At 41.4% G+C, this 19,534-nt stretch overlaps 1 protein-coding gene across 1 annotated transcript in view; it reads right to left on the bottom strand.

Annotated features, from left to right (window-relative positions):
- The window catches only part of AKAP6 (A-kinase anchoring protein 6), a 289,841-nt gene that overhangs the window by 210,397 nt on the left and 59,910 nt on the right, over positions 1 to 19,534 (bottom strand). The window contains 1 exon segment of the mRNA XM_048484616.1: positions 9,596 to 9,718. Coding sequence (XP_048340573.1) covers positions 9,596 to 9,718 — 123 coding nt within the window.

Genomic DNA, 19,534 nt, shown 5'->3' with positions numbered 1-19,534 from the left:
AACAAGCTGGAGGTTGTTGAGACACACCTCACACAGTAACATTTTCCTCTGTGTCATACACAAATTCTTTTCCAGAACATGAGTAATTGGCTTGGCACAGAGATGAAGCTGAGAGATATGAGGCATGCCTCTCATTTCCTGCATGGTACTGCCTGTTACAATGCAAAAGAAGGTTTCGGTTAAGCCTTCTCTGTTAAGCTCTCCTTGTTGACTAGCTCAAAGTCCATTTTTGTTAAGCTACTGATTTTCAGAAAGCTGATTTTCAGACTAGCCCAAGCTCCATTTTTGTTAAGCTACTGATTTTCAGAAATAACTATAAATTAAGCCATAGTCCCAAAGATCCCAAACAGATTGAATCCACTAATACAACCCCATGTGCTATTGTTCAAACTGTTGACTTTGTAGATGCATATGGCTAAATAATCACTGACTGAAGTGAGCGTACCTTTCTAATTTACTTGATACATACATGAACAAAAACATTTTTTGAAACTGACAATTTGGTCACTTAGCATTAGTTGCAAATTTCTACAAATGTCAGCACAGTCTGGGCATACCAAAATTCTTAGGTTATGACTTGCAAATCTAAGAAAAGAAAACTTCAGACATGTGAAAGAAATCGACTTCAGGGCTCACTACTTGGCACTAATTATGATTTTTATTTATTTATTTATTGCTTCAATTTTTATACCGCCCGATCCCCAAAGGGCTGATACCACCCCTCCCAAGGAACATAGTCAATTACAAAACTCTCAGGGTGGTGTCTGTCAAAATGACCTGCTGTACCACATAAGCTATCTGAGTCACAACACATCAGGAATTCCAATATCAAATCCTAAAAATGCTACACAAAAACCTGATCACAGGCATTTTGTCTCTCTTAGGAGGCAATGCCATGTCAGGTGGGCAAGGCAGCCTTCCCTCTTCTCTTTTTGCTCATCGCACAAAGTGCTGATTGTTAAGAAATTCTCCTCTCCTCCAGCCTGGTGGGTTATGTTCATCAAACATCACAGCTACAAAGGGCTATAGAATTTCAGGGCTCATGAGTCGATATGTATATACATTGTACACTTGAACCCAATTTACTTGGTTCAAGAAGTATAATTAGCTGTTGTATCTCTTCTCCATGACATTCTAGTTTCTATATGTAGGCATTTTGCTTTCTTGTGGAGGATCATTCATTCTTTACCTCATGCATGTATCTTGGAGGGTGGGGGGGGGTCTCATGACCCAGACACCACTTGCTTCTGTCATGTGGGGGTCATTTTGGCCCTCTGCCCTCTTCACCTTCCCCCCCAACAGACCAGGAAAGGCAATTGGGGCAGGACAGGCTGGCAATCGTTCCCACCTAGTTTTCCCTCAAAAACTTATGAGGCAGGTGGTAGCTGCTCCCTGGAGAAGTCAGGGAGGCAGTTTCTTTCATAACCACAAGGCGATGACCAAGGCCCTAATGGGACCTTGCAAAAAGAGAACACCCAGGAGGGGGAGGTGGCGCAAGCAGAGGAGCAGTTTTGCAAGTGGGAGCACCTTGCAGGAGCAGAGAGGACCCAGGCACTACTGCCAAGCCCTTGAGGTGAGTCACATGCTTTGTGTGTTTGCTGGGATGGACACTCCTCCTCTTAGCAACTGCAAAGAGGAAGCCCTGTTGCAAAGGGGAAGGGTGAACCTTTGCATCCTTTCCTTGCTTTCCTCCTGACTGAGATGTCACAGGCAGCTGCTCTGAGGATGGGGAACTTTGTTTAGGGCGAGGTTTGCTGGAGAGGTGCAAATTCAGTAAACCCCTCCCAAGTCCTTTCTGTTATTTTCTGCATGGAGGTTGAAGTTGCCTTGGAGAGTCTCTCTCCAACTCTTTAAAAAATGTATATTTGGGTAGTTGCCCCATCTCTTTTATCTACTACTAGATTCCATACACACTTTCTTAGAAGTCCCACTGGGCTCATCACTTACTCCAGAGTAAGTTTGCATGGAGTTTCTACATAAATGAAAGACACTGAGATGAACCAAGGAGACAGTTTTTATACCCTTTTAATTGGTAGAATACTGCATTGTGTCAAGGCATATTGTTAATAAGTTTGGCAAAAAGGCTATAAAGTTTTGCAAGGTATTCTGAGAATTGAGAGACAGATGTGGTTGTCTGAGATGTGTGCACTTAAACGTTTTGTAAATATTTCAGAATCTTTTGCTTCCAAGTTGTTTTAACTATGAGTAATTTCAGATATCCCTTCCTCCTCTTAGACAATGTGGCTATGTTGTGAATCTGAGCCAGAAACCTACAAAATAATGCTGCCATTCTGTTTTTGCGGGGGGGGGGGGGGTTGTATTTTTTGTTCTGTTCCCTTTTTTAATCACAAACGAGCAGGAATTATTTTCCAAAGGTTTTTGTTGTGCACCTACAAGGATTGTGTCAGGCCTGCGCCATACTTGGCCTGGCAGTTTGCATGTAGGGAGCCTGGATGCAGATGGCCCAGCTATTATCATCGCCCAAGGCCATGGGGCCTCTTTCTTTTGATCACAAGTAACTAGCAATAGTGCTTAAACTGTTTCTCCTTATCTGCCTTCTTGAGGGAGTAACTGCCTGTCCCAAAAACAGTTTGGGCTATCTGGCCATTGGGCTGACACAGTTCTAATAAAGCTCTTGAATCATTCTTGAAACTTGTTATTGACTGTGGTAACAGACCCTTACAGATTGTTAGAGTAGAAATTCTTAAGTAGGTAAATGTTTTGGTTGTCCCTTTTCTCCGTTGCATCCTGTACTACTGCCTGTAACTTTAATTGCTGCATACAAGAAGGAATGTGAGCAGGTGTCTTTTGTCATGGCAGTACAAGCTGCAAGAGTGAAATAAACTTTGACCCCTTGAAATTCCTTGTTTTTATACCACAGACACAGGACAGACATCCTGGTAACTTCTATTGCACGTAGGCAGCCATTCTGTCCTATCATTTAAACCCCATGATGGAACTGTTTACCACATATATCCACGGAGCCCCTGGGGGATAGGGCGGTATAAAAGTCTAATAAATAAATAAATAAATATATAGGTGAATTACTTTACAATGTACTTTATGGATGAGTGAAAGTCACTGGAATTTCACAATGTTTTCAGTTGCCACTTTTTTGAGCTAATATTATTCTGCAATTATTAAAAACATCAGTGCCTGCTGCTTGCATGGTAGAGGGGGACACTCAAAATCAGTTCTTGCCCTGGGCTCCATTTTCTGTAGATATGCCACTGCCCCACCTGCAGGATCGTTGATTTACCAACTTGTGTTCCTCAGCTGTTCCTCAGACATGAAAGAGAGAAAACAGTTCTCAATTCCATGCTCTCTGGGTTGGGTAAGACTACTCTGTAATTTATCCCCTGACCATATCTGAATACAACTATTGGATGCACCAAGAGAGAATATGTACTACTTATTTCACACTTTAGAAGTACATTTATATGTATTTAATGGGAATCTGATTTATCTACTTCTAATGAATTTTATTTTTTATTTTGAATGTATAATCGATATATATATATAAAGCTAACCAGGTATTTGTTACTGGTGCCCTAACGCCGAAACGCCTGGACGGATCACCACCAAATTTGGGCATGACACCCGTTCCCCTGGCGGGCATGTTTCGGTGGTTTCACTGGGCTCCAAGGTCACTCCTGAGCCCAGTAAAACTCATGTTTTGGGAAAGTCACTGCAGACCAATGAGGGGCCGCCGTATCGCAGGGCAGGGCCAATGAGGGGGCCGTATCACAGGGGGCCGTGCCTTGCCCGCCTTTACCTTGCTGTGTGTGCTCCCGCCGGCTGAGGCCCCCTGCTGAGAAGCGCTCCCAGCAAAGCGCCATGGAAACCTCCAGTCAGCCTCTCCCCTTCCTCCTCCCTTCTGTGCCGAACTCACCATCCTCAGCATGCCGGGAAACAGCCGTGGACAATCACCGGGACAGAATCCAACAGACTGACAATTAATTATGAAAAAACCAAGGTATTGGTCTTCTCTAGGCGCTTTAAGAAGCTCACATGGGCAATGAAAAGCACCCAAATTGAACAGGTTAAGTGGTATAAATATCTTGGCCTCTCATTCTCCTTTAACCTTTCATGGGCAACCCAGAGGAAGGCCGCTCTCCTAGCTACATCTAATAGTATGTCAGCACTACTACGTTACTTTTACAGCAGTGGCCACTCCTTTATCCCTCCTGCCCTCAAATTTTTCAATGCCAAAGTCGCCTCGAGATTGCTTTACGGAGTCCCAATTTGGATTCAAGCTATTAACCACTCCTTGAATTCCCTTCAATCCATTTTTTTTCACAAGATAACTGGATTCCCAAATTGTGTGCCCTATGCAGCCCTTTGTCTGGAGTTAGGTCAAAACTCCTTGTTTTGGCTGAGGACTTTTAGATTCTGGCTGCGAATTCATTTTCTCTCGGACTGTAATTCCCTGGTCCACTGTCTGCTCTCTGACACCCATTCCAACCCCTGGTTTTCCATAATTGAAGAAAAAATGGCCTCTATTGGACTGTCAGTGGATTCACTTTGCCCTTTGTCCTATTCAGAAGCTTATAGGAAATTAAAAGGTCAACTATTGGATAGAGAGTTCTCTACCCTAATCACCGCAGCCAGGAAAACGTGCTCCCCCCTGTATTTTTCTCTCCCATTTGAACTTGGCACACTACCTGTATTGCTTAATAAACCCTGTTCAAAGGAGAGCCATAATGCTCGCCAGGTTTAATGTTATGCCTTCTGCTTTGATACATGGCAGATTTAATAAGCAAGAAAAGGCTAAAAGATTGTGCCCATGTAACGATGGCTCAGTTGAATCTCTGGCCCACCAATTACTTCACTGTCTCAGATTCAAGGAAATCAGATCCAAGTATGTGAATCTCACTCCTTTACATTTACCCAATCTCCCCGATTTAATTAGATTACCCTACTTGTTGGACAACCCTGATCCTTCTTTCTGTATGATAGTGGCAGACTTTCTCCTGGAAATTACTAAATGCCAGTAGATTTCCTTCGTCCTAACATGTATATCCTGTATTGTATATGCTTTTTAATCTGTTTTTATTATTGTTGTACTGCTGTCTATGCCAATAAAGGCTTGCTGCACTGGGACAGGAAGGAGGAGCGTGCCAACCCAAGCCTCTTGGAGCAGCCGGTACGCCATTTCCCTTCCTCCTCCCTTCCCTGCCTTGCTCCAAACCGCCGAGGACACACAGGGAGAGGAAGACGGGTTGTCCCACCCCAAGATGCAGGGGACAGCCGGTACACCTCTCCCTTTCCTCCTTCCTTCTGTTCCTAACACCCCCCCCCCACGTAAGCCACAGCAAAGCGTGGCCGGGTTCACTAGCGTTTGATATAAATTATTTGTGTGTGTTCATTGTTGGAAGCTGCCCTGAGCCCAACTTGCATCAAGGAGGGAAGGATATAAATTCAATCAATAAATTAAATAAATAATAGTCTGAGATCATTGTTAAAACTAGATTTGATTTGTACCAGCTGAGAAGACCACTTGGATTTTCTTGTAGGAATGGGACTTTTACAGCCTGACCCAAGGGGGGGGGCTGGAATCCACCTGTGGGAGCAGCATGGTGTGGATGGATTTGCCTTCCCTGGAGCATTTGCCCTGGAGGCAGAGCAGATCCACCAGAGTGCAGCTGCCACATTGCTTCTCAGTCGTGGGACACTGTGCCAGATGCCACGCCAGCATTCCAGAGCCCTTGACACTGCCAGCATAGTGGGGGCAGGCTGGGGGCACAGCCTGTGGAGCATTGCCCACATTACACTGGCGGCTGGTGCCTCATACTTATGCCACAAAAAAGGTGGCATAAGTCTATTCAGTCCAATGGGGGGTTGGTGGCAGGGAGGCTTTTTTGCTTTTCGTACCTCCTCACTTCACTGGGAAGCCTCCATGGGAGCGATGCCTGGTGTGGCTATGGTGCCGAAACCAGGCGCCCAGCTTCTTGAATGGGGTTGCCCATCTAATAAAGATTTTAAAAACTGTTTATTCATAATTTTAAGGACTTTACCAGTAGATGGAATATGACTGCAAATATCTCAAAAATATTTACATAAAAGCTGACCAGTATAGGAACCGTATTTGGAATTGGCCTGACCTGGATAGCCCAGGCTAGCCTGAGCTTGTCAGATCTTGGAAGTTAAGCTCCGGTTTGTACTTAGACAGGAGGCCACCAAAGAAGTTGAGGGTCATCACACAAAGGCAGACAATGACAAACCACCTCTGTTAGTCTCTTGCCTTGAAATCCCTACGGAGTCACCACAAGTCAATTGTGACTTCATGGCACTTTCCATCACCAACATTTGGAATAAAATAATGAAGAGTTAAGAGTCTTAAAACATTTGCCTGAAATCAGCAAAGGCAATTTATGTATAGTAAGGGGTGATGGAGGTTAAAAATATGTACATTCAGCAACCAGGAATTGTGTTTATAACTTTATCCAGGATCATCTATCAATGCATTCTTTAGAACCCTGATCCATGAACCCTCACGTGCAGCATTTGGCTGAACTCATATCGCTGGCAAGAGAAACTCCACATATACATCTGCCAAACAGATGATCAGCACTATTAAAACTGACTGTGATGACCATCTGCTAAGAAAAAAAATACTTAGTCCCAGTTCATATATTAGCTCAATAATTCCTGGGGAAGAACTGTGAATTCTTCTTCACAAACGGCTAGTATAGATTACGTAGTTCCATATGAACCATCAGCTACATGCATGCCAACTTTATGTGATGTTGTCACCTAGCCCCTTGAAGGGAAAGAATCAGGCCTTTCCTAATGGTGCATAGTGGGGGAGCGTGTGTGGGGGGGGAGAGCTCCCTCAATCTACTCCCTACCCTTAGAAAACAGTAGCTTCTCCAAACAATAAGAAAAATGGCAAAGAACCCCAAAAGGAAGTGCTCTTATTATATTACAAAGAATAAACCATTATTGCAGACATCATTCTTAAAAATACAACTGAAAGGGAAAGGAAAGGGGGAAAAGTAAAGGAAAGGGGACTCTAAAACAATAGAAAGTAAATGGGAAGATAAATATTAAAGGTTAAAAGGTTATGAAGAGAAGGTATATTTTCAGACATTGTTGAAACAGCTACAAAGAAGGTAACATGCAAATATCCTGTGTTAGCACAACTCAGAAAAATGGAGTAGCAGAGAGAAAAAAACAGATCAAGAGTAAACCCTAACAGTGGCTTGGAATGGGGCTTGATTTTAACATGGCAAGAAAATATGTGGTGTGTCCTACAGAACAGATGCACATACTCTTCCCTTTCTGTATGTTGGTGACAAATGTAAATACAGTATCAAGATAATTCTGACACTACTCTTAATGGATACTTAATTCCAGAGACTTCTGTTTAAACACAGATTAGAATTTTTGCCAGACCAATACCAATGAAAAACTGACATTCTAATTAATCAAATACAGATCACAAAGCAGTGACTAACTTTATCTAGTGTCAAACATGCTTTTTATTAAATAATTTATCATCTATTTCCCATAAAGGTAACTGACAGACATTGTATTTAAATTTAGGGGGGAAATTAGACTTTTTGGGCTCATAGTGTCTCAACCACAAACATGCCTGCCACTACAATTTTGTCAAAATGAAATTACAGTCCATTCTCATATTGTATCATAATCATTATACTTCAAGGACACAGTGTACTAGACTAAATAATTAGATTTACATGTCCTGGGGATCTTCAGACTTGTTTTCTTTTGATTCCCCAACACTACCAGACACACTTAGGGGAGATTTGAATGTTGCAAATCCTTTTGAGCATATAGATGTAGCCCTTCTATATGTATAAAGAAGAGCATTATAGAATATAGTCTAACAATATAATGTCATAGGAAAACTCCTGGGCTCATTCCGCACATGCAGAATAATGCACTTTCAAACTGCTTTCAGTGCTCTTTGAAGCTGTGCAGAATAGCAAAATCCACTTGCAAACAGTTGTGAAAGTGATTTGAAAACGCATTATTTTGCATGTGCGGAAGGGGCCTTGGACACAGCTAATATCCAACAATTAAAACCATTTTAAACTGAAAAAAATAGAGGGTTTAACTTTTTTCTTTTAGTTATCGAACTACTGAATAATTTAAAATGCATTTTAAATAATAAAACTCTTTTCTTTCAGTTGTTTTGATCATCAATATTTATTGTCCAAAAGAAATGAAGACCCATTAAAACCTAAATTTGAAATGACTATAAATATCTATATATGCTTCTGTCAGCCTCTTCTCCCAGCCTCTGGTGACCTCTTCCAATCCACCCCCCACCCCCGCACTACTGTTTAGGATAAACATGAGCCCATCATGAATGTACCACTTTGAGTAAACTAACAGCCCAGTCCAGAGGGCTATAATGCCGCTGCTACCATGCAACCTCCAGATGGCTTCCAGGTGGCATGGGGAGTTTAAAAAAATTACAGATTTATCAGAGACAGTAGTGTGGTCATGACCAACAAGATTGCAGATGCAGACCCTCAATTTTCTAGACACTGAGTTTTAAAGCACTACTTATTTATTAATATTTTTAGCCCTAATTTTATAGTAATAGCAGAGAGTAAATGGCTTGGATTCATTTCCATTGGCCATGTGGAAACCATTTTGGACTGCCACAAGTGGTAGCAGCAAGAAAGTCACATTCTGTGGGTGGAAATAGTTGCATCCTTGGAAATACTGGTCAGGATCCAATCCTATAACGAGTCAAATAAATGTGTTTGTTTGCACCTACAGTTCTATCATTTTTTACCCTTTCACCTATCATTTCAGTCTGCTATGGATTCCAATGTGTAACCATGGAGGAGTTACTCCTTTCCAGTATTCCTTTAGCATATCAACAATAATGTTATGATTCGCTGAGTGATGAAAATGCACATCACGTAAAATGTTTAAATGATCTAATGGTGGTCACCTATATTAGCTAAACTTTTCACTAAGATCTAATGGCAGAGTTTTAAAATGCAGGAAAAGTAGTATTTTCTTGATAATGACAACTTCATAAATATTACAAGAATTCTTGTTGAAATTTTACAATGTCGGTGCAAAGCCATTTTTTCCTTTACTTCCTATTACTTTACTTTTGTTTGGCAATAAGATCTATTTTCCTGACGATAATAATTACAGCACCATACTGACTCCTGCAGAAGACAGACTCGCTTGAAAGATTGAATTATTTATTGCGGATATTTTTATCCCACCTTTCTCCAGTCGTGAATTCAAAGGGATACCTTGAAAGATGAACATGGTTTCTTTTTCTAGAAACAGGGGTCTGCAACCTGCGGCTCTCCAGATGTTCATGGACTACAAATCCCATCAGCCAATTGGCCATGCTGGCAGGGGCTGATGGGATTTGTAGTCCATGAACATCTGGAGAGGCGCAGGTTGCCGACCCCTGTTCTAGAACATCTGGAGAGCCGCAGGTTGCCGACCCCTGTTCTTGAAATTTCACTTAATATGCTCAGCAAGATTATGTTATTGCTTTAAAATAATTGGTAGACTTTAATTAGAAAATAAAATGGAAACCTGGATAAAATAGGGTATTGGCTTGAATCACAGTATAATGTTGTCCTACCAGGTGTGTTTCCAGGTACAGTTTAAGGCTGCCTGTTTCCGCCTTAGGAGGAGTCCAGTTCTCTGTTGTTTCCATGGCTTCATTTAACCAATGAATGAATTCATCCAGCTTGCTTACAAATCCCTTCCAATGACAAGAGGAGAAAACAGCAACAAGAAAGAGCATGAGTGTTAGTAAAATGATAATCAAATAAATACTGTTACCGTAGCTGCAACTCTACTGTACTATCCTCTTACATGGAAGAGTTTGGTGACTTTTGGCTGATGAAGGTGGGGATATCACTGAAATTGCAGATTGAGATAATCTAAAACAGGGCTACATAGTATTTTTATCACAGTCTACCCTTTCTTTTTTAACAGATGATGTTTACACATTCATATTCTTATCAGAAAAAAATGAAAATGATTGATGAAATACCACCAGAAGACTGAAGAACAAACTGAGGATGCCTTTAGACTCCCAGAATTGCTGAGTCCATGGCCCCTTCCGCACATGCAGAATATGCACTTTCAATCCACTTTCAATGCACTTTGCAGCTGGATTTTACTGTGTGGAATAGCAAAATCCACTTGCAAACAATTGTGAAAGTGCATTATTCTGCATGTGCGAAAAGGGCCCTTAAGGTGAAATTTTTCATGGCATGATCTAAAGTTTACACATCTCAGAGTAATTATTTCTGAATAAGATCTGTGTAGGAAAAGTGCAGATGGTATCTTCAAGACTGTTTTGATCGTTTTATTTTCCTTGATATAGAAACATATATCAATAAAATATACTTTTGATACACATTACAAATGGAACAAGAGTATAATTTTTTTCTGCAAGTAGTGTTAAACCACCTCAATCCTTCAAAGGTAACCTTGAGACAGACTTGTATGTGAAGCTTAAACTAAATTACACAGATACAGGAAAAAATGCAGTGTGAGGCCAGATTCCCAGGTTCAGTACTAAAAGTTCTGTACTGTCTTGTGCAACTTCTGCTTTGTGCTGTCATATAGTTCCTGCAAAGGAAACAGGAAGATTGGATTTGGGCACACTTCTGAAGCATTTCTTTCAGGTGGCAAAGGGTTTGGCAGAGGAAAGAGAACTCCTCACTCATGGTTGGATCCTGACTCCAGTCAATTTTGAAACATTTAAAGTAGGAATTCCCAAAGTGGGTGGTACTGCCCTCTTGGGGGCAGTGGAAACGTCAAGGGTGGTGGTGAGGAATTTTGGGGCTGCAGAGCGTGGTTCAGATTCCTGGACCAGCTGGTGATAAAAAGGTCTTGTTCTTCCATCCTTGCCATGTGGCGACTGGTGAGTTTTAAAGGAAAAGCAGCAGCACTCTCCTCATTGTGCAGCTCCGGGGGGCGGGGGCAGCCAAGTAAAAAAACCCCAAAGATTTGCCCAAAGTCACCCAGTGGGCTTCATGTGTGAGGGTAGGAAAACAAATCCAGTTCACCAGATAAGAATCTGCTTATGAGGAGGAGTGGAGAATCAAACCTGGTTCTCCAGATTAGAGTCAACTATATCCTGTCAACTATACAACTTAATCACTATACCCTGCTGGCGCTCTCTGTCTCTGTTTCTTTTCAGGAAAAGCAGCACTCTCCTCACGGTTGTTTGGAATTTGCAGGAGACCTAATACCATGAATGAAAGAAGTGTATGTTCGTGTGTGTGGGGAGGGGAGAACTAGGGGTGTGGCCTGGGAGCTAGGGGGTGGTAGTCCAAAAAAGTTTGGGAACCACTGATTTAAAGCATCAAAGGCTACTATGTAGAAGAGACAGAAACCAATGAGGATGCAAGTGGGACTGGAAGGAAGATTTAGAAAAAAATCCTTTAGGGCTGAAGATCCCAAGAGGAGCTACTTCAAACATGATCTGAGACAGTGCTCCAGTCTAACAATGTGCACAATCAGTAGTCTGGGTTGCTCAAGAACAGCCCTGTAAAAGAACTGCAACAACATCCATTAGCTGTCTGATGTGTGGAGGAGAAGAACAAAATCCAGACCCTTCCTTCTACTTCTGAACAGCAGATTGGTGTGACAGATATGAGACTGACTTCAGGATGCACCATTCATTTGGGCACATGATTTGAATATGTGCACATATATCTGTTTCACATGACCTCTAACTGGATGAGAGAAGGGATAGTAGGCCGTATCTAATGTGAAAGAGGTGCAGTTGATAACATTAGTTTATTAAAGTATTTTGTATATGAAAACATGCCGCCGAAGGGGAAAAATCCTGACAACTGAAATAAATATATTATGGGAGCAATCCTAAACAGATATATTAAGAAGACAGTCTCATTTTATTCATTTCAGGTTTATTCCCAGCAATGTGTTCTTTGGATTTCTGCAAATACCAATCCTCATATTTAAAAGCTTCATAAAATAAGCATATTATATATTTTATGCTTTCCTTATTTCAATAAAAGCTGCAAAGCTACATCATGGAAACTATAGTAGCAGGGAATATTGAAATTACAATTTTGAGACATGTACATAAGCAACCATACATACCACCAATATGATACAAAGCTATGATAAACTAGAACTGTTTGTTAGAAGAATATAAATGTTCCCTTTGCAAAGTCAGCAAAAAAAAAGTAAATGTCACCATGACAAGTATGTGTTTCTCTAGCAAAGAACAGTATAGTATAAAATAAAACCTAGAAAATGACATATAAGTGCTGGGAAATATTACAGTGGCTATTTATTTCACAGAAAAAGCCCCTTTGCTAGTAGAAGGCACGAATCACTATAATCCCACTATTTTTCAGATGATGTCTATAAAATTTTATGGAGACTGTTCAAATGAAAACAACTGTAGAGACTGAAAATTATTTAGAATACTAAAAGCCTGACACTGAAAATTACTATCAGAGGACAGATAACATTGACCAGTTTCTAAATCTCCTTGTCTAAGTAAATAGCACCATCTGGAGGCTTAAACCCAGTATGGCGAGTTTTACCTCAAGTTATTTCAACAAAAGTGTTCAATGGAATTTTATCTCAGTCTTCCTTGAGACATAAAAGTCTAACCAGCATCAGCCTAATACATGTTCTTTTCATTCTACATGTGTCATTTGAAGAGGACTATAGTGAACCATCAGACAAAAGTGCTGCTTACATTTGTGGCAGCTAACAATGATGGCATACATGATTAATTAATCATTCCTAGGTGTTTTTTTAAAGCTGATGTTCTGACCCCACCCCATATTCCTATTATACCTAGTGCTGGTACTGAGTGACTTATTATGTGCAGAGCTTTCTCACCAGGATGAGACTTGACACTGTTCTACAAAATCTTCAAACAGTGGAAATGCTAGAATCATGTGTGTTTGTGTGTATGATTTTGCTGTCAATTGTGGTGACACTGTAAGGTTTTCCAGGAAACCGAAATTCAGAGCGGGTTTCCCATCACTGCCTCTGCATGGGCTGAGGTAGTTCTGACAGAACTGTGATTGGTTCAAGGTCACCCAGCAGGCTTCAAGTGCAGAAGTGGGGAATATAATCTAGTTCTCCAGATTAGAGACCACTGCTCTTAACCACAACACAGTGATGGTTCTCTTATCATGTGGTTATCAGAGTTTAAAGTTCCAGTGGAGAAAGAACAGTGCTGTGGAAGTCACCAAAACAATACCACCAGGATGTATGCTACCCCTAAGCAAGATGCAGCTTTACTGTTTTTGCATTTTTCTCAAATAAATCTCAACTAACCCTTTTGAACAATCTTTACTTGCTTCCAATCAGATGAATAATAATAATTAAAAAATACAGCAGCAGAATAAGCTTTGTGTAACACTTAAAGACCCCTTTCAGATTATCATTACAAAGCTGATGTCATCTGTTGTTGGCTTATTCCTGAGTAAAGTGATGCAGAGGTGGAGATTCATACAGCTCATTTCAATCTATCCAAGAGCTGTCTCTAAAGTGCACTGGCCAGTTCAAACAGCGCAGCTATTGTTTTGCTGTCTTTTTCCATGCGGTGTTCTTTTTCAGGCATACCGACAAGCATGTTAATTGTGCTGTTACACCACCACAGTGTTTTAGCATAAATCCTAGAATGTTAAAAAAAAAAAAGACTGGGGGGAAAAACAAGCAGCAGAAAACGGCAGGGGAAAATAGAGGTCTTTTTGGAAGCACTCCAGACAGTTCAAACAGCACACTGGACGGTTTAGGACAAGGAAGAACTGAAAACAGGAGAAAACAGTTTTCATAAAAAGCAGTAGAGCCCCATGATGCCAACGCGGCACAACTGGCTTTGAATAGGTGAAAAAAATCTGTTAGCAGCCAGGAGCCAAACCAGTTGCGTCTGAATTGACACAAAAGTCAACTAGATTATAAGGGCAGTTTGCAAAGGGCTTCCTGGGTTAAAATGATTTATAGTTGTTTCCATAGTGGCTCTCAACACACTCAAGTTAAGTTAGGCCTATATTGCAAATATCATTCACTGGTCTTGTGCCTCCTTACATTTGCCTAGCAAACTGGACAATGTTCAGTGACAACTAAAAGAACTGCCAGGGTGAGAATATAATACAAGAAATAAACTTGAATACTCAGTGAATCACAGACTAATATTCTTCCGATTATTATTTGTAGCCTTTGTGAAATATTGAAAAATACCTGAAGGCAATAATTATTTCCACGAGTCTTTTGAAAATTGGGCTGGTCCCATTCTACACATTAGCATTTGCAATCAGAATACAAAATAAAAAATAATGCCAATATGACTGAACACATTCAAAATGAAATGAAAATAAAATTATTTCAATTCATCAACAAGGGAGGGGAATTAAGGGAACATTTTTCCAGTTGTGTAAGATCTAGTCTGATTCTGTTGTAGGTTCTCAAAGCCTAGGCATGGCCAGAGGCAGGAACAGCCAAATGGCTCTTGCCCCTTTGCTTACAGCTGGCAGTTCTTGGCCTTGAGTGAACAGTAGGTTTGCTGGTCTGCAGTGCCAACCTCCTGAAGACATTTGGGGTGGGGTCTGCTGCACAGGGACTGTACTGGTACATTACATCACTTCTGGTGTAAACTGGAAATGACACGAAGGTGCTCTAAAATTTAGCAAAAGCTCTAACCACAGAGTTTTTGCAAAATGCTAAACAGTCCCCTATGTCACTTCTGGTTTTTACGTATGCCAGCATGGAACTGACTCACATTCAACTACTGCCCTTATTTCCTCACAACAGTGGCCGAGGTACCAATAGACAATGAGATGGGATGCCAGGAGGGGTCCTTCTATAACGGAAGACCTGACATCCCTACCAACCAGTCCAATGGAGCCCATACAGCCTAGTATGTTCTATAGGTGTGCCTTAATTTTTTTTCTGTTATTTAAACTGTATTTTCTTCATTTATTTTTGTTTAAATTGTGGTGGTATTTTTAGTAAGCTGATTTGGATTCCTGTTGGGGAGAAAGGTGAAATAATAAATATTCTAATTAAGTAGACAAGCAGAAACCCCCACAGAAACTGACATTCTTAAGTAGAATTCTCCTAATCACAAGGGCTTTCTCAGAAACACTACAGAAATTACTTTCATCCATTGATGTTGGCTGATCATTATTGAATTCTCAGTTTTCTAATTATATTTCAAAGGGAAATGTACCTTTATGTGAATTGGGTACCACGAAGAATGAGTTTTCTCACCCCCACCAGTGGTATGGAACATAGCTGGTAAACCCACCTAAATCCAATAAATTGAGTTCTACTTCACAAGACAGCCAAGAGGTGAGAAACGTGCCATGGATTTTGGTATCTCTATGGATAAAATAATATCTTGGGTCCTACAACTGATGATGTGTGTTCTAGGTGGTGTCCAACAACTTCCAATTAAGTATAGAACTCTTTCTCACTAAGGCTTTGGATACCACCATTTCCAATAAGAGTCTGCCCTCCAAATCTTGCCCTCCAACTGTGGCCCATTTCTGACTTGCGCTGGCAAGTAATTGCCATAAGCATAGCCTTATTCTGAGTCAAGTGGCAAAGAATTATAATAAATTCCCATAAATATGTCCTTTATATGGAGAGGAGGGGCTCCACTGGGTGAAAAAGTAGTCCTTGAGGGCAGAGGTAACTTAAGAACCTGATGAGTAAGGGATGGCACAAGCACTATGTTTTTCAAACTCAGTTTTCCCAGAGACAATGTTTATTGTGGAAATTTTTAGACTACACAGATCTATTTCCTAAGAGGAAATGGCAGTTTCTGAGGGTAGACTCTATAGCTGGGGTGTAGACACCCCTGCTCTTCAGCATCACATCACTGCTGACCTGTTTCCATTCTTCAAACTCCATCATCCCCAAATCTCTAGGAATTACCCAAACTGGAGATTGCAATCCTAGCTCAAATCAGAAAATCAGAAGACGGCATGGATTGTTAAACATAATATGACTGAAAATTAAAAATAAAGTAGGTTAAACTGTTGCTGAAGCCTAATTCTGTTCCCTGAGGCTATTTTTATTGTCAAATATCTTATTTCATTGCACCCATTTTTGCTTACTGTAATGAGGTTGTTACATGACTTCAGATTTTCATAAGTGTATAGTTACTGGTGTTGAAATCAACCTGTACTGAGTTAATTCCTTTCACTGAAGTAATACATGTGATTGAGACATTTATGCACTTCTGACTACAGGCACCCTAAGGCAGTATTGACTCATTGCCACGGTTTACCTGAGCTGACTTTTTAGAGTACTTCTTTGAAAAAGCTGCACTAGTAGCACTCACCCCAAGAGGGTGCTAAACTGCCGCATCTAAGATCAACATCTGCACGCAGCAATACATGCAAAAGAGAACCTGTTTTGTTTTGATTGGAGACACAGATGGGCATGTGCATCTGGATAACTGCTGAATACATTGACCTTCTTCTACATGGTCAACAAAGATACAGCAACTCCGAGTCAACGAAAAGATTCAGTTCATGAACTTTTCTAGAATGACACTAACGTTTTAGTAAAGTTTAGAATTTCTCTTCAAAGAAATGTGAGATGAAGTTGAAATAATTGAAAAGTGAGCTATCTTGCCAAATGATATATGGAAAATCAGAGAATGACAAACAAAAAAACTAAAGGCATAAGTATGACTGAAAGCATGGACTACATTTTGTAACTGCTTTTGTTTCTCTTGCCATTTGGCCCTTCTTCTGTTTCACAATTTTTAAATTAATGTAAAATTCATGTTATTTATTCAACATTTTTTGTTTATTGAACTACCACTGCAGAAATCCTACTTGTATACTTTTAAATTTACCATGAAGTCTTGAACAATTATTTGACAAAATAGAATTAGTATTTCCTCACAAAAGTCCTAATCTCACCGCTCATTTTATAGTTGACTTTAATCATCACGATGCAAGAGATGTTTCTGCTCCTCAAAATATTTGGAAATAGGGCAAAACAATCTGCAATTAAAAAAAACTTGCCATAAAACTGGGTTGTGATTATACCTATGCAAGGAATTTGGGTTACTTCAGAGGCTCGTTCAGTAAAAGGTATTAAAGGAGAAGTTGCCCTGGGGAGGGGGGAGCAACTGTGAAGAGTGTTCCTGGAGGGAAGGAGCAAAAGACCAGGCCTCTAGAGAGTAATGTGTTGTTCACTTGGCCAGGAGGATTATCTCTGTGGTCACCCTTGACCTCCTGTACTTTCCCAGCTGTCTTTCTAGCCAGCTGTCTCTCCTCCCACTCTTCCTGATCAGGTCTTTTATTCTCTTTCCTCCTGCCATACCCATTCCCTGACCTATACCTTAATGACTTTTCTACTCAGGTGGTTTTCTATTACCAAAGCAGCCATTACCCCTTAGCAGCCATTGCCCCATGTGATTTTTAGGTGTCCTCAGTCACCAGTCCTGTATTCCCCTCCACCTTTTAAGCAGTGTGCAGCCTCTCTTGGGGCTATTCTTAGGCTCTCCCCTTCACATTCCACCCAGGGAGCCCTAAGAGTATGACATCTAGACACACACTCAATCTAACCTCACTCAGAGCACTGTTGTAAGTTAGTGTGACCAGACATCTCGCTTTTGGCGGGACAGTCCCGATTTTCAACAATTTGTCCCGTGTCCCACGGTGTTTTTTAAAAGTCCTGATTTTTTGAACGGGCCAGTTGGAAGGGCATGTGAATGAGGGAGCCACGTGACTTTTTTTGCCTTGTTACGCCCCTTCTCCTCAGCAGCAGTGCAGTTGCGTGCCGGAGTGCCCCGTTGAAAGTATCCCACCAAAGGACCAGCGTGGCAGCAGAGGCGCCACCCGCTTCCCACTGAAACAGTGAAACTAACTCCGGCACATTTGTGTGAAATGCAGTCGGCCGGGTCGAAGAGGCAAAGCTGACTGCAGATGCGCATGGCTGGCAGGCAGGCAGGCGCTGGGGGAGGAGGAACTCTGGGTGCGGGTGGTGGTCACCGGGTGGCTCCAGTGGCAGTGGCGTGACTGCGACCAACCGGCAACCCTGCAAGTCCTGCTGCGGAATCTGACTGGCTGGTGAGCAAGGTAAACCGAGCTCCGTCTCTGGTTGCCCCCATTCCTTCAGAGGGGGAAAAACAGCAAAAATGTGGGAACTGGGAAGGGAGACAGTTGGGCTAGGGTCACTTTCTTTTCTTCCAGTCTTGCAATGCGTGGAAATATTAAAAAAAACCCTGCTCATTGGTCTGTTCAGCAGGTGCAGGGGAGAGAGAGGAGGAACTCCGGGTGCGGGTGGTGGTCACCGGGCGACTTGAGATCACTTTTCTTCCAGTCTTGCAGATCTTGCAATGCGTGGAAATCTTGACACCCCCCCCCAGCTCATTGGTTTGTTCCTTCCCCCCAATCGGAGGCCAATAGGCTCTTTAAACGAAGGTCTTGGGAGGGGGCCATTCCCTAGAGAGGAGGAAGGGAGCCGGCAGGTTGCTGGCTTGGAGCATTGAGTGCAATGCCTCGAGTGGGGGGGGGGGCAGATGGCGGCAGGTGGGTGGAAGCTGGGTGCAGAACCAGCAGATTTCAACAAGGAGGGGGAGGAAGAGTAAATGGGAGGGGGGGACGATTTGAAACTTGCTATTTCATTTTTTCATTTAATGCATTCATACCCCACTTCTCCCCCCCATGGGAGTCCTAAGATAGCTGACGTAATTCTCCTTAATGTTATTCTCACAACAATCCAGCAAAGTAGGTTAAGGTGTTCTGTAACAGTGTTGACCCACCCAAGCCAGCTTCCGTGGCACAAGCGGGGACTCGAACCTGGTTCTCCCTGATGCTAATCCAGCATTCTTAACCACTACACCACACTCTTGGGTTTCCCCTGGGGATGTTGTAGTTTATTACTTTAAGCCACCTTAAACCAAGAGCCAAAATATTTATGTTTTAATAAAAATAGATTGTGGAGGAAATAAGAATCCTTTATTTTTTTTCCCAGCCTGCATTGGCCAAGTAAGCCCTGTATGTTTACTTGGAGTGTAGGGTAGGTCAAAAGAACTTGCAAGAAATTACCTAGGTTGTTTTGGAAAAGGGAAATTTCTGTTGTGGGTGACAAATATGTTCTGAGGTGGGGAAGAGGAGGCAGACAGCCATGTTCTCATACACTGTTTGTTGGTGGGCCTTTGTAAAGGAGGGACTAGTTCTTGCAATGCATATTTGATATGTGTTTGAATAGATTCTTACATTGCAGCTTGTATGGATCATCACAAATACAACCTTGAGCATCATTTTGGGTGGGGGAGGGAGTCACAGATTGAATTGACTTGGACTGTTAGTGGATGACACAAACAAAAAACTTTCCTTGTTTTAAAAACTTGCAAGTAAAAAGTTAGCGTGTCATTGATTTTTTTAAAAAAAATTTGATTTAAATTTTTTTATTAAATCAGATTTTAAAAATGAAATGCTTTTTAACAGAAACCTCTACCTATCGATAATTTGAATAGTTTTCTGTTCAAGAGACATTATAGTCTGATGGTTATTTATCATGAAATAAGAATTAGTTTTTAATT

The sequence above is a fragment of the Sphaerodactylus townsendi genome, linkage group LG02 (assembly GCF_021028975.2).
Source record: "Sphaerodactylus townsendi isolate TG3544 linkage group LG02, MPM_Stown_v2.3, whole genome shotgun sequence".
Classification (NCBI taxonomy): Eukaryota; Metazoa; Chordata; class Lepidosauria; order Squamata; family Sphaerodactylidae; genus Sphaerodactylus; species Sphaerodactylus townsendi.
Note: the sequence above shows the minus strand (reverse complement) of the source record. Positions and strands in the feature narration are given on the sequence as shown.